The following is a 16,679-nucleotide window of genomic DNA, read 5'->3' as shown; positions in this document are numbered from 1 at the left end:
GTGGGCGCAGCCATCAACCGACCTGGGTGCGACACAAGCCTGCGCCACGCAGTGGCCCGCCAACGCCGTAGGCCCGAGGTGCTACTTCTGCAACCAGGGTAATCACCCCAGACAACACTGCCCGGCACGGAACGCAACGTGTAATGGCTGTGGGAAGAAGGGCCACTTCGCAAAAGCCTGCCAGGCCCGATACCCCCCTAAATCTTCCAGGCCCAGCAGCGCTGCCTGCTGCCTGTTGGGGCAGTCCCCAGCTGCCGCGCCACCCGCCATGTGCGACCCGTGGGCGCCGCCATCTTTAATTTCGCCCGACACGTGAGACCCACGGGGGCCGCCATCTTGGAAGCCATCGCCGCTGACACACTCCACGCCACTGCCATCGCAGATGCCACCCGCCACGTGCGACTCATGGGGGCCGCCATCTTGGGACCACTCCGCAGCCTCCCGGGAGCCCAGCTCACCCGACCGTACGCTGCCTCCGACTGGCCTACCGACCGCCTTCCGACACTCGCCTCTATCATGCTCGACCAGTCCCGGCCGCACCACCTCGCGAAGTCCACGATGACCATCCGGATCAACGGGCATGAGACGGCCTATTCGACTCAGGGAGCACAGACGGCTTCATACACCTGGATACGGTAAGGCGCTGCTTCCTCCCCATCCTACCCGCGACCCGGAAAATCTCCCTGGCTTCCGGATCCCACGCAGTAGAAATCCGGGGGTACTGTGTTGCGACCCTTACTGTACTAAGCGTGGAGTACACTAACTTTAGGCTCTATGTCCTCCCCCATCTCTGCACTGCCCTATTACTGGGGTTCGACTTCCAGTGCCATCTCCAGAGCCTTACCTTAAAGTTTGATGGACCCCTGCCCCCCCTCACCATCTGTAGCCTCGCGACACTTAAGGTCGCCCCACCCTCCCCTCTTCGCAAACCTCACCCCGGACTGTAAGCCCGTCGCTACAGTGCCCAGATCAGAGGCTTTATCAGGTCGGAGGTCCAGCGACTCCTGCGAGAGGGGATCATTGAGGCTAGTACCAGCCCCTGGAGAGCCCAGGAGGTGGTCGTCAAGATGGGGAGAAGCACCGGATGGTCATCGATTACAGCCAGACCATTAACCGGTACACGCAGCTCGATGCGTACCCCCTCCCCCACATATCTGACATGGTCAATCAGATTGCGCAGTATCGAGTCTCCTCTGCAGTCGACTTGAAGTCCGCGTACCACCAGCTCCCTATCTGCCCGGAGGACCGCCAATACACTGCCTTCGAGGCAGATGGCCGCCTCTACCACTTCCTCAGGGTTCCCTTCGGCGTCACCAACGGGGTCTCGGTTTTCCAAAGGGAAATGGACCGAATGGTTGACCAGTACAGGCTGCGGGCCACGTTCCTGTACCTAGACAACATCACCATCTGCGGCCATGACCAGCAGGACCATGGCGCGAACCTCCGGCTCTTCCTCCACACCGCTAAACTCCTGAACCTAACCTATAATAGAGAGAAATGCATCTTCCGCACAACCCGCCTAGCCATCCTCGGCTACTTCGTGGAACACGGAGTCCTAGGGCCCGATCCCAACCGCATGCGCCACCTCCTGGAACTCCCCCTTCCCACTGCCCCAAGGCCCTGAAGAGATGCCTGGGGTTCTACTCGTACTATGCCCTGTGGGTCCCCAACTATGTGGACAAGGCCCATCCACTGATCAAATCCACCATTTTTTCCCTGATGGTTGAGGCCCGACTGGCCTTCAATTGCATCAAGGCCGATATTGCCAAAGCCGTGATGCACGCGGTGGACGAGTCCATCCCATTCCAAGTGGAGAGCGATGCGTCGGACTTTGCTCTGGCTGCTACACTCAACCAGGCGGGCAGGCCCGTGGCTTTCTTCTCCCGTACCCTCCACACCTCCGAAATTCGACACTCCTCCGTTGAAAAGGAAGCCCAAGCCATCGTAGAAGCTGTGAGACATTGGAGGCATTACCTGGCCAGCAGGCGATTCACTCTCCTCACTGACCAACGGTCGGTTGCCTTCATGTTCAATAACATACAGCAGGGCAAGATCAAGAATGACAAGATTCTGAGGTGGAGGATCGAGCTCTCCACCTACAACTACGATATCTTGTATCGTCCTGGGAAGCTCAATGAGCCCCCAGATGCCCTCTCCAGTGGTGCATGGTAGATCGACTCCAGGCCCTCCACAACGACCTCTGTGACCCGGGGTCACCCATATTTTCCACTTCATCAAGGCTCGCAACCTGCTATACTCCATCGAGGACGTCAGGTCCGTGACCAGGGACTGCCAGGTCTGCGCGGCGTGCAAACCGCACTTCAATCGGCCAGACAGAGCCCATCTGGTAAAGGCCTCCCGCCCCTTTGAGCGCCTCAGCATGGATTTCAAAGGGCCCCTCCCCTCCACTGACCGTAACGTGTACTTCCTCAACATCATTGATGAGTACACAAGATTCCCCTTCGCCACCCCCTGCACTGACAAGACCTCTGCCTCCGTTATCAAGGGCTTGCATGGACTTTTCACCCTGTTCGGGTTCCCGCCTACATCCACAGTGATCGGGGCTCCTCCTTTATGAGCGACGAGTTGCGTCAGTGCCTGCTCAGCAAAGACATCGCCTCCAGCAGGACGACCAGCTATAACCCCCGGGGAAACGAACAGGTTGATGCACGATCAGTTGTACAAAGACTCAGGTTGGATTCAACTGTGGGTTTATTACAGTAAGATGTGTGGCCTCCGACAGCAGCTGGCGAAATGGCTGCTGAATAGAGGATACGCATATTTATACTCCTCCTGCTGGGCGGAGCCAGCAGGCAGGGGCTACCGGCGAACCTGTAGTACAGGTCCTACCTTACATCACCTAATACAGGTGTAACAGTGGTTTACCACACAGGTGGAGAGGGACAACACGACGGTCTAGAAGGCCGTCCTTCTGGCCCTACAGTCGAAAAGTCTCCCAATCTCCCGTTGGCAGGAGGTCCTCCCCGATGCGCTCCACTCCATCCGGTCGCTCCTATGTACATCCACTAACGAGACTCCTCATGAATGTATGTTTGCCTTCCCCAGGAAATCCACCTCCGTCCGTCCTGGCTGACAGTCCGGGGTCCGTCCTTCTCCGGAATCATGCGAGCAGCCATAAAACCGACCCCCCTCGTCGAGAAGGTCCTGCTCCTCCATGCAAACTCTCAATATGCCTACGTGGCACCTGCAGGTTCCCCGGCGACCATCATCACCATCCCCCACCCTACACCGTCTACCCCCACCCCTGCCCACCTCCCTCATGAGCTGATACCCACAGGCCCACCGGTGGCAAGCACCACCACCTCCGCCATACACCGCCCACCACCTTCGCCGACTCAACATCTGGGTGAAAAAGAAGAAGACAGCTCGCTCCCGGACGCGCAGGTCTCGACGCCGGCGCCCACACCAGAGCCGGGACTGAGGCGATCACGGCGGAAGGTCATGGCCGCCGACAGACTTGATCTTTAAGACCACTTCACCCCCGCCGGAATCTTTTTTTTAAAACAGGGGGTGAATGTGGTAAACCATGTTATTGCATTATATGTCCTGTATTGTATTGTGCATGCTTGTGCATGCCTGGGCTTGCCCAGACTGGCTCCGCATGTGGCTGCTCCCCTCGGGCTTATGTATAAAGGTGGCAAGTCTCCGCCTCTGACCCAGTTCAGGTCCAGAGGCAGGAGGCTTGCTGTTTACTGTATTAAAGCCTCAGTTACGTTCATCACTCTCCGTGTATTATTGATGGTGTATCACCATGATAAAGCAATGTGATGAACCACTTCGCCAGAGATTGGTTAATTATGTATTGTTGTTCAACTGAACCCCTCATTCCACCATTGGGGGCACACCAACTGAGATGCTCATGAGCAGTCATTTGAGGACCCAGATGGATCTTGTGTTTCCAAATCTGACGGGGAGGGTGGAGGTCTCCCAGAAGAGTCAGTGGTCAGAGCAGAACGAAGACCGGTTGTTCTGGGTGGGTGGCCCAGTTTTAGTCCATTATTTTGCTTCAGGCTCGCCTTAGTAAGAAGGAGAGATTGTGGCCCAGTCAGGGCTTCTTGTGTGGTCAGTGTTAACGGGAAGATGTCGGGAAGAACATTGACCATTTGAGGAGTCGAGGGGTGGCAACTCCCACTTTGGAATCAACAAGTCCAGCTAGCATCATGAACACTCCTGTAACTCTGACAAGCTAAAGGGAGCCAAGGACGTTGTTTCTTTTCAATCAGCTGTGCCTGTTGAGACTGACAAGGCCAGTTTGCCTGTCACTGAAGTGGTGCCTCTTGAGATGGCACTGATTGTTGGCTACTCGATCGCCCAAGAGTGCCGAGTCTGTTGCAGGGCTACGGAGGTCCGGGAGGACCCGGAGGTCTCCGAACCTATTGACTTTCTGGTGAATTCTCTTTCACCTGTTGCCTCAACATTTGTAACTTCTGTATATAGTTTTTGGGGTGGTTGTAATCATGGCCTGAAGGGGGGAGGGATGTGGGGTAGCCCCTTTAAAGGATCAGCTTCACGGATCACGTGACTGGCTCAGGGCCAATCTCGTAGTGCGCATGAACCCTGGCCAATAGGGAGTTTGCACGCAGCCTTGGGAGCAGGACCCCAGACAATATGGACCAGGGAGCTGAAATGTTCAGATCTGTTGTAGTGTCCTGTCCCTGTTACATAACTGCCTTTGCCTTTCATCGCTAAACCCCATTAACTACTGGAAGCCTCCAGTGTATTTCCATTCAAAAACTAAGCAGCTCAACAATTGGAGCCTATAGCCCCGTTACAAGCTACTCCCCCGTTAACTGATGTTGTGCAAGAAGCTCACTTCTCAGCCATGGTGCATATTCACTGTGTCCAAGGTAGTTTTTAATAACCTTTATTGTCAAAAGTAGGCTTACATTAACACTGCAATGAAGTTACTGTGAAAATCCCCCAGTCGCCGCATCCCGGCGCCTGTTCGGGTTACAGAGGGAGAATTCAGAATGTCCAATTCTCATGTCTTTCAGGGCATGTGGGAAGAAACCGGAGCACCCGCAGGAAACCCACACAGACACAGGGAGAACGTGCAGACTCCGCACAGTGACCCAAGCCGGGAATCGAACCTGGGACCCTGACGCAACCATGCTGCACAAACTCAGTGTTAAGAGACTTTGACCTCAATTTATTCTGTCAGCACAAACATTAAGTGGACTGTTTTCTTTAAGCTCACAAAACAGGAGCTGCAAAGGTGCATAAAACGGGACTTTGCATGATTTAACGTTTAATAGAAATTGTTGGAATTCCGGATCCTTCCCTGAGGATACGTCCCAGACTAGAACAGTCTGAACCTCAGGTTGTGCCTGCCTGTCTGGAGGGTACACTCTTTACCGCGGGACACTTCCGCCCCGCCGGATGGGGGGGAACTTCCTTACCGGGCTACACTTCCCTCCTGCGGGATGGGGCGGATACATTTTACCGGGGGACACTTCCGCCTCGCGGATCGGGGAATACTCCTTACCGCGGGACATTTCCGCCCCGCGGGATAGGGCGGACACTCTTTTCCGAGGATCGCTTCCGCCCCGCCGATGGCGGGGACACTCTTTACCGAGGGACACTTCCGCCTCGCGGGAGTAGGGCGGACACTCTTTACCGAGGGACACTTCCGCCTCGCGGGAATAGGGCGGACACTCTTTACCGAGGGACACTTCCGTCCCGCGGGATGAGGCGGACACTCTTTACCGAGGGATACTTCTGCCCCACCGGATGGAGCGGAAGTTGGCGGAATGGCGAGCGCGGCAGCGGTTGGAAGAGCCGCAGAGCGATGGCGGTTTTAGGCAGAGCCGCGGCGTTTTAGCCGACTTCTGGGGGCGACTGCGGCCCCGGAGAGTGGAGGCAGAGTCCCGGGAGCAGCCCCAGGACATGACCGAGAGCAGAGTGAGTGGCCCGGGACATCCTCCTCCCTCCGAGACCGAGCTGGGCCCCTTCCCCGCTGACCGGAGCCTCTGCACCGTGTCAGACCCCCCAGCAGGAGCTCGGAGAGCGGCCGCCTCTTTACTCAGAGCGAGGGACCAGAACTGGCCCCAGTGTTAAAAACTTCAGTAATAATCTGGGAATGTGTCACAAACAAAATGGGAAGCTGTTGACATTATACATTAAAGCTATCTGGCCACTAGATATCTCTGGAGAGTTTAAAGACCCTCAAAATCTCCTGTCAATCTGTGTATTATTTCTGTGCTCGCTGTTAATCCACAGATTCCTTCTTGAGGCCCTGTTTTTTAAAATTTGCCAAGCTCAGGAAACCCTATCGGAAAGCCTCAGCAATTCCTCTACGTTTCGATATGGAGCGTGACTTGTAGCTGTTCCCCTTCCTCTTGCAGAACAATGGCAATTATTCCCCTGATCAAACCCCTAAGCAGCTGCCTTTCCACAATTTATTGTGCCCCCCATGTAATGCTGTGGATTTGCATTTTCCCCCCTCCCAAACTGTTGGACACCCAGGATATTCCTCCACTGTTTGTTTCTCTTAGCTTTCCTGCTGGTCATCACTGTCTTTTCCCCGTATTACAGGCTAGGGTTTAGAGAACCCCAAAGTGTATCATGGAGTTCACCTGACCCACAACTTTTAATAGATTTTGGTTATGGGAGCACAAGGGCCCACTCTACAGGTGTGATGCAACAGAGATCTAAAGTACTTTTAAAACAAAACCATGTTTATTATATGAATTCAGTTAACATTTTATAAACCCACAGTAAACATCGTAACAATTATCAACTCTAATACTTCCCCCAAAGAATACAGTACTCTATAAGTAACCCTTAATCTTTCCTCGCACAATATAAGACAAACATCCTCTTTAACAAAGGGTTTAAATTATCTACTGAGAGCAGTTACCACTTTTAAATTAGCAAGTGTTCTGAAGACATTCTTTTCATACAGAAAGATCAAAATTACACCTTGTTTGGCTGGATGCAGCTCCAACTCTGAAAACGAAACTAAACACACACTAGCTGCCAGCTCAAAAACGAAAGTAAAAATAGACACAGCCCAGCTCCACCCACATTCTGACATCACTGCAGCTATTTGATGAACACCCACTTCTTAAAGGTACATCCACTACAGCTATTTGAGAAACACTTTTCTTAAAGGTACTCTCACATGACACCCTGAGCAGTTGGGAGTTGCAGGTTGACCACCTCTTAAAACATGCTTTCCACAAAGATTCTTAGCTTCCTGACAATATGTTCTCTGAAACTTTGAACTCAAGCAGTTGGCATTTCCTGCATATGTTGTTTTCCAGGACACACCATATTCTGGTGTTCCCACATGACATGCCACATCGGCCCTGCTGTGTTAGCCAAGAGTTATTTCTGTTTTATTTCAGATTTCCAACATCTGCAGTATTTTGCTGTTATTTCAAATTGTTTAGTTTTAAAGTCATTTGACTGTTTAGCTGCAAAGTACCCTGCAAAAAACAAACCACTGACACTAATATATCCCTAACCACCACAAACAATAACCATTGAACCAGCGATAAATACTGAGCTGAAAATTATCCCCACCAATCAGTCTGTTATTGGGACCTTTCTTTTCAATACTCACTGCTTCCCTCACACTGCTCCTTTACACTGTTGTTACAGAGAGAATTCCCAAACCGTTGCTGGGTTTCTTTCCAGTTGTTCCTCTATAGCGAGTGGGTGATGGTGGGAAGGATTCTTGCAATTCTTCGAAGGTCGTAGAGTTTAAGTTGGAGTTATCAATGTAAGTCAAGCCAAGCGGTTAGTTCAAAGTAGGATTCGGGAAATAAAGTTTATGATGAGCTGGATGTTTACAATGGGTGCAGGATAGGAGATTATTCAGAGAGCAGTGGAATAGTCAAATCTGGCAGTGATCCCAACCAATGTTCACAATGTGCAGATAACTGCCTGGAACAATGCATCTTCAGTATCACAAGCTGAACCCTACTCCATTAGGAGTGCAATGCCCTTACAGTTTGCACCTTCTGCTGATAGTGTTATCTACTTATTGCTGTCTCATTGCAGCCACACTATGTGCATGGACCATGTGTTTTGAGATTTAAATTGTAATTTTTTTTAGGCATTCCCACGCATTTCACAAAAAGCCAGATATCAGTTTCTCCAAACGTCAGACTTGTGATATAATTTAATGGACTACTTTTTCACGTCGCATGTAAGCACGAGACTTAACATCTTCTAGAACTGTGACAAGGAGAGCAAATTTTACCCTGATAGACACTGAAATTTGCCAAAGAGTTGGAAGAAATTCAACCCTGGGAGAAGCTATAGGTGGACTGGAGAAAGATTTTTTTGTGTGACAAAATATTTTTTCTCTATATTAGATTTAATTGAATGGATGGTGTCAATGAGATCGCTTCTTGATGTGCGCTGAGCCAGAAATTTCTTTTGTTTCTGCAGTTTAAAAAAAATCAGAATAATATTGAGGTTTGAAAAAAATCCAAATGAAAATGAATTACAAACTCTCAATATGAACTGATGGTTTTCCTATATTTTCCCCCTTTTGCACGATACTGTCATTTATTTTGGCTTCCACCTCTGCATACTTCCATTAGCACTGTTCTTGGAAATGAAAATCAAGGGTGCAGTTAAGTCACCTCCAGAGCATGCATGACATGTGAAAACAACCCAACCTCCTTGATGAAACAAGATGATTAAAGAGTGATTATCATGCATGAGTCAGCCATGAATAATTTACATCTAAATGATGCACTTTAATATTCTATCAAGATTTATTCACTTGTCCTTTTCCCCTCTGAAAAGTTCTCACTCTTTCTGTTTCTTCCTGAGGCATGGGCAGTGCGGACAAGGCTGTGTTTTTTTGCCTGTTCCTCGGTGCTTTGAGAAACCGGTGCTCAGCCCCTGCAGTGAATGTGACGACCGTGGGCTTCTCAACCTTTCCTCTTCTGAAGCCACCTCCCTGTGTTCTAAAAAGTTCCACCGCCGCCTCCTGTAGCACAACAATCAACAGTGGTTTTATGGTCAGATGGATTTATAATTCCAGATGTTTATTGAATTCAAATTTACACCTGGATCCCCAGAGATCTACTCTAGATTACTAGTCCGGTGACAATCCCACTACACCACTGCTTCCCCATGGCTTAATTTGTTTGGGGATGCACTAGGATTCCCTGTTAACTTGGCAGGCAAGTACACTTTAATGTCCCAGCATTGTAGTGTTTTGTTTCCAAGTTTCTTAATTGAGAGTACTTTCAGTTCCTGGAGCCTGGGTGAAGCAATATATATCTCCCGTTCCATGTAATCAATTTGGGATATTTGTCTTGGTTTCCAAGTCGTTTGTCAGGGACATATATCAAGTTTCCCTGATGGTCTGTTAACGGTGCTCATCTTCATTTTAGCCATCCCATAAGAAATGATTTGTTTAAACTGGTTTAGCACACTGGGCTAAATTGCTGGCTTTGAAAGCAGGCCAGCAGCACAGTTCAATTCCCATACCAGCCTCCCCGAACAGGCGCCGGAAAGTGGCGACTAGGGGCTTTTCACAGTAACTTCATTTGAAGCCTACTTGTGACAATAAGCGATTTTCATTTCATATTCTGAGTTGGCTGTTTTAACCATTTTATACTGTGGGATTGAGTGCAACTTTATACAACTTGTTAGAGATTAAATATGAAATTTATAAACTAATTTTCAAGCTATAATGGTTTATGAGAGAAAAACAATTGAAGCCCATAATTTTTTTAAGACCAAATCTCTTTATTTTTATGAGTTTGAATTGTGATTTATGAGGTAGTGGAGTTAGTATTACTGAGCTCAATCTTAGTCTGAAATTGTGAGAGTTGACATGCCTATGCATGTTGCACAATCGTCACTTTATTTTGGATTAACTCAAATAAGCAGGCACTTTTCTCAAATCAGGGGCGCATGGTGGCACAGTGGTTAGCATTGCTGCCTCACAGCTCCAGGGACCCAGGTTCAATTCTGGCCTTGAGTGATTGTCTGTATGGAGCTTGCACTTTCTCCCCACGACTGTGTGGGTTCCCTCTGGGTGCTGCGGCCTTCTCCAACAGTCCAAAGATGTGCAGGTTAGGTGGATTGCCAATGCTAAATTGCCCCTTAGTGTCCAAAAGGTTAGATCAGGTAACTGGGTTACGGGGATAGGATGGAGGTGTGGACTTAAGTAGGGTGCTCTTTCCAAGGGCTGGTGCAGACTCGATGGGCTGAATGGCCTCCTTCTGCATTGTAAATTCTGTGATTCTATAACATACCCCATCAGAAAAGCAGAAAGCATTTCTAAAAATAAAGATGCATCCAAGTCTTCTGAAAAACAAATATAAAACCAACCTGCACAATTTCAATTACACCTGACCACCACCAGTGCTTTCGTTCTCCTCTGTTAAAGCAAAATACAGAGCTTCACTATAATGATAATTCTGCAATGTTTACTGGTATTCCTATGTGGGATTTTGCCTCTCCTCATTTTCAGGCTTCTCCATCCTGTTTTCTGCCTCTGCGCTCCACACTCAACCCTATCTTCCCAATTCTTGTTTCCATTTTAAAACCTTGTCAAAAATCTATCTTTTCCACTCCACTTTCAGACATCTCCTCCGGCTCCTCTGTTACAATTTGGCATCAATCCCCCCTTGGAGCACTTTCAAACATTCACTCCGTTAATGCTACTGTATAAAATGTAAGAATCCACAGTATTTTGCTTGTCTGTATGGGTGAATGTAAAAGCGCAATCATCCCTCCCGCCACCAAGGTAGGTTATACATGGGAACTTTACAGATTGAAATTAGAAAGAAACATCTCGATTGTGGAAGAGGGATAACATTGTAAAATGGTGAAACTCCGAGACCTGTGTGCTTCATGTATTTGGAGTGAATTATCCCGATTGAAATAAGTGACTTACTGTGAATGCTGCTGGTGGTTAAGCATCTGGTCACCGCGTTTTGTCAGGATCTTTTCAGTTAGTTGAAAGATTTCTAGTAAAGACTCCACATGATTGGAAGTAAGTGACTAAAGATGCAGTCTAGAATCAGGCTGGGGTGATTGAACCTTACAGCACAGAAACAGGTCATTCAGTCCATCCTTAATATGCCAGTTCTTTTGAGTTACCCCAATCAGATCCAGTCCTGTACTCTTTCTCCATGACCCTGCAAATGTTTACTTTTCAAATGTTTATCCATCTCCCTATTCCCCAATAGCAGTGAATCTGTTACCATCCTGAGGTTGAGTTGATTTACCCGTTTTCCTCAGGAACAGTAAGATACCGTAGCTTGGCTTTTCTGATAGTATATGCCTGTCATTTGGGCTGCTCTTACGATTGCCTTGTCGCTAATCTGTCCCACGCTGTGACTTGTCAGTAAAAAAAATCAAACATTTGCGTTTTTCTATACCCATGGAACTTGTTTATCAGCATCATTGGTCCTCCGTCTAATCACAGCATAAAACTCAAATTTCTTTCCTTACAGGCAAAGAACGAAAATGGCCAGATTTCATTCCCAGAGAGATCTCTGGCCGAGCCTGTTGAATCTGATCACTCTATCTTCACGACAGTGAATGTCCTAAAATTCCTTCTCTGGCTGGTCCTACTCGGCCTCTTCATTGAGCTGGAGTTCGGCCTGGTATATTTTGTACTATCGATGTTTTATTGGATTTACGTTGGGACCCGAGACCCAGGCAGAAAGAAGAAAGGTGAAGTTAGTGCATACTCTGTGTTCAACCCTGGCTGTGAGGCTATTGAAGGGAGTCTTACAGCAGAACAGTTTGAGCGAGAACTTCAGTACAGGCCGCTGGCTGGCAGATGACTGACGTGAGAAAAGCCTTTGTTTTGTTGTAATGAATACCCACACGAGGTATATATACCTGAAGTAACCAACAGAGGTCTCCGTGCATAATCTTATACTACATAGCACAATGTTAGCAGTAGGTATCCACACTGTAGACTGTCACGTAACATGTACTGTGATATTTAAACACAATAAAAGGTAACAATTAAAATGGCATTCTTAATTTACAAAAGCAAGTTTGTTTAATGGCACAATGCATTTTACTATAATCTGATGACAGTCTCCAAATTAATACCAGAATACCATACAGGTAGTGTTGTATATCTAGTATTTAAATAAAAGTGCCACTTTAAATAATCTTCAGTGTCCTGCAACTGGCCTGAAGAAACACCAATTATCCTGCAGTTTTGTTCTGTTTTAATATATAGATTAGGTTATCAAACAGGAATAAGTCTGTGTTCTCATGAGCTTATATATAAATCATGAGTAAAACCCAGGCAATGTATTGCTGATACTGAGTCCTGCAAACCACATTTCTACTGTCGATGCTCTTCACAATAACTACGGACAGGAAACTGTTCCTTGTATTTTTCAGTACCAGAAGTTGCAGGTCACTACAGCGAAAGTAGTTTTATGTCAGTCATTTGACAAGCTGCCACCTCTACTGGATAATTCAAGCTGCAATGGTATGTCATGCGGCTGACACCTCATTGATACCATTATATTTCAAAGCAGCACCTTCTAAATGTTATGTGTAATGTTATCCGAACAGATTAGTTCCTCATTAGATCGCAAATTGCTTTTTGGATTGCTACCGGGATTTCACCCATGTCTTAAAATGGCAACCAGCAGAATTAGGTAGTAGATGGGAACCAGGCTGTTATTATCCGTAACCCTCTTCCCAGTGTACATTCCAATTTCTTATAATTCAGTGTTGTTTTCAGACCACAAAATTTAAGCCTGCAATTGTAGTTTTAATGCTTAGCCTTCTCCAGCAAGAGGAAAATAAAGAAGCTTGCATTTCTGTATTGTTTTGTAGTATGGATTAACATGGCAGCCAATTTTAACACAACAAAGTTCAACAGACTACCTAAGTGATCAAATTAACTGCTTTTGTATTATTGCTTGAGAGATTTATTGTTGGCCGAGACACTAGGAGAATTCTGCTCTGCTTTGGAAAATACCAAGAAATCTTTTACACCAACAACAACAAATTGCATTTATATAGCACCTTTAACATAATAAAATCACCCAAAATGCTTCATAGGAATGCTATAAAGCACAATTTGACCGTGAACCACGGAATGTTAGGGCAGGTGAGCCAAAGTTTGGTCAGAAAGTATTTAAGGTTCATCTTTAAAGCAGAGATGTTTAGGGAGAGATTGCCAGGTTTTAGCAGCTGAAGGCATGGCTGTCAATGGCGGAGTGATTAAAGTCAGGGATTCTCTGAAGAGAATCCAGAATGGCAAAAGCGCAGATATTCTGGAGGGTTGTCGGGCTAAAGGGAGGTGCAAAACAATGGAAGGATTTGAAAACAAGGATGAAAAGAAGTTGAGGCTCTGCCGACCTGGAAGCCAGTGTAGGGGTGATAAGTGAACAGGATTAGAAGATTAGAAAACCAATTAGAAAATGGTCTTTGATGACTTCAACTTTCAGAGGGTAACATGTGGAATGATGATCAAAGGTGTATTGAAATAGTCCAAGTCCAGAGGTAAGAAACGCATTGATGATGGTTTCCACAGCAGATAAGCTAAGACCAAGGCAGAGTCGGGTGATCTTACAGAGTTGGTCACCTAAGTGATATCTTAGAGATGTGGTTCACCCGAGATGGTAGACAGGATCTGTGTTTATAATCTCATGAAAAGGCAATAGCCTCCACAGTGCATCACTTATTAATACTTCATTCAAATAATCAAATTCTGAGTGGAATATGAACCCACACCTTCTGATATGGTGGTACAATGCCAACACTCAGTCAAGATTGGCACCCACAGAAGTAAAAGTTATGCTACTACCCATTTGTATGAAAAAAATCCAATTAATATACAGAAAATACAAATGTTACATGGTTAATTCATCAATTGCTACATTGCCGAAAGTACTAAGTGTATATGGGGAGGTACAAGCAAGGCTCTAGATAAAGTTGAACATTTGAAGTTTTGATTGAGGTATAACATAAATGAATAAAATAAAGGAAGGGTAAATGTGTATACTCCAATATTTTATCAGATAATTTAAAAGCAGCATGCTAAATTCATTATAACTATTCAAATTTTGTTTGAACCTGTGCAATCTCCTGTTGAATATGTTTAATACAAATTACTGAATAATTAACATTTTGAGGGGTAAACATATGATTGAAGAAACAGTAGTGGACTGGACAACAAATGTATATTAGGGGAGTTGAGATTCTTCAAGCTGAAGGATAGAGACAGGTTAAGTGAATTGGGCAAAAACTTGGCAGATTGAATATCGTAGGAAAATGTGAAGTTATGCACTTTGGTAGGAAGAATAAAATAACTGAATATTATTTAAATGGAGAAAGCTGCAGCGCAGAGGGATTTGGTTCTCGTGCATATATCACAAAAAGCTAGCATGCAAGTTCAGGTAATAGGGAAAGAAAATGAAATGTTAGCCTTTATTTCAAAGGGAATGGACTTAACAAGGTAGATGCTTAAAGGTTGTTTCCCCTAGTGGGAGAGTAGAACCAGAGCAATAATCTCAATAAGGGAAGGGGTTGTCCCCTTAAAACAGAAATTGGGAGGAATTTCTTCTCAAGAGGGCAGTAAAAAAATCCAACTAATGGAATTGTTTACTGTCGAGGCTAGTTTGCTAAGTATTTTCAAGGCTGAGGTAGATAGATTTTTAATCAGTAAAGGAACCAAGGGTTATGGGGATAAGGTGGGACAGTGAAGTTGAGGATTATATTACATTAGTCATGATCTCAGTTAATTGCTGAACAGACTCGATAGACCGAATGGCCTAGGTCTTATGGTTGTAGCTTTGTGGTTCCTGCCTCTTGAATCTTAAATGTATAGGAATGATATACAAGGGTTGTGTTTGAGTAGGAAATGCTGGCTGGTGAAAACAAAGACAATCCAATTTTTTCCAGCAGCCTCGGTCACCCTTTTAATGTACTTCTAAATTTTGTTTTATTCATCCAGATGAGCCCATTCTCCTACTTCTTTCCTCCTACAGGATGTGCTTCTTCTCATTAATTGATTTTGAAGTGTTTGTTGAAAGAGTTTGGGTTACATATGTTTTCTCTGAGTTTGTATACTTTTGCTTTTTTTTTCTGATGCTCAACACTATATCTTAAAAAGTGTTCCACTGATCCTGTACTCAAGATTTGTTCAGCAATTTCTTCCAGGGCTAGTCTGTGATAATAAGACATGAAGGAAGTCAAAACAGTCTTCATCAGACTTTATTCTATTTTTAAAATGGCTGTTCTGCTGAACCCAACAAGATGGCTATTACAAGTCACATGACTATAGATAAGCCCTTGATTCTCGAGGCTTTCAGCAGGAGTTGCAAGAACAAAAAAATCCTCCTGTCATCATTGTGAAATCTCACTCTCAACTGTAAGAAGACAAAAGCAGGAGACTTGCGGATCAAAACTCATTATTCCTGCAGAGCTGTTAACAGACCCATCTCACATCTGGGACTGACTAGGTATTTCAGACAGGGACATTAATGACACAATGGACATCATTTGCAGCTTGATAAGCTTACCCTTCTAGTGGAGTCACAGAGTCTGACCAGATAATGGCTTCCCGATGCAAGGACCTCAACATGGATAGTAACTCAAAAGTTAATGGCTAGGATATTATCAGACCTGAAGCCAAATCATTGTGGAGAAAAAAGGCCACATGACTTGAGCGACCATTTTGAAATCCCCATATTTCTTTGAGAACTGAAATAACCCTCGGACTGCTGCTTTAAAGCCAACTGGAAAAGAGTCCAGCAGCTCAGATAGCCAAGCAGCCGAACGCCACCTCTCAACTCAAAGCAAGTATGATTTTAAAAGTGATCATCACCTGCCAAGTGGTCTAAGTGCAGAAATCCCATCTGCGGGAGCATCATTCATTTAAAAAATTTTCATGCTGCTATCCCCAACCAGGAACTCATTTGGACTGAAATCTGCTATGAAGGAAACACCTTCTATACTTTAACTTGCTGACTCTGGAAATTACGTGAACTGATATTTGTTTATGTGGTTCCTTGCTGTTGTACCATAGTTATAAAAACTTCCTCTTTTCTATCTCCCTTACTGTGTGTGTGTGAGATTGCAAACATCCTCCTTCACACCCACCTCACTTCTGGGTTTGAATGTGAAATAAACTGGCCTTCCGAGTTAATGGTGAAGAGACTACTGTGTGGTACTTGGGTCATGCAAACTGAAGGCTTGGGAAAACATGTCACAACCTACTTTAAAATCAATTCAAATACACCGCTACTTATTGACGGACGAAAAGAGGGTAAAGAAGTTCAGTTTGGCTCTGTCCTGTCCATCACAAGTACCTCACGTTATTAAATTAAGCGTTTCTAAAGATGTGGCTGCTGGTCATTTGGACTCTCCGATCATATTCAACGTGATCACCCTGTGGTTGCTGCCTTTCATTGTCTTGGGTCTGATGAATATCATTGCTAAACAATTGGAAAATGGAGGACACTGTCTGCCTCTAATGTTTACAAGGGAAACTTTCTGCTTGGGTGAACCTGATTAATCAGGACAGTGTGATATACTTCATTGAAATTCGCTGATAAGCACCATAGCAACTGGTATAGCAAACAATTATGCATGCCTATGGTAATATCTAGATCCCAAAACAAGTAACACTCAGTTGCAGTTCAGTGACAAAGCAAATATTCACCCAGCCAGAGGCATACCTTCAAAGATATGCA

General features: G+C 45.9%; 1 protein-coding gene across 1 annotated transcript; it reads left to right on the top strand.

The window, feature by feature from the left end:
- The first annotated feature begins 5,637 nt into the window (after positions 1–5,637).
- saysd1 (SAYSVFN motif domain containing 1) lies at positions 5,638–16,139 on the top strand. The gene is made up of 2 exons (XM_072471384.1): positions 5,638–5,922; positions 11,457–16,139. Exons 1-2 carry the CDS (start codon positions 5,752–5,754, stop codon positions 11,790–11,792), a joined length of 507 nt encoding a protein of 168 aa, XP_072327485.1. The 5' UTR covers positions 5,638–5,751; the 3' UTR covers positions 11,793–16,139.
- The last annotated feature ends 540 nt before the right edge of the window (positions 16,140–16,679 follow it).

Source organism: Scyliorhinus torazame, chromosome 13 (genome assembly GCF_047496885.1).
Source record: "Scyliorhinus torazame isolate Kashiwa2021f chromosome 13, sScyTor2.1, whole genome shotgun sequence".
Taxonomy (NCBI): domain Eukaryota; kingdom Metazoa; phylum Chordata; class Chondrichthyes; order Carcharhiniformes; family Scyliorhinidae; genus Scyliorhinus; species Scyliorhinus torazame.
This window is presented reverse-complemented; position numbering and strand designations above follow the sequence as displayed.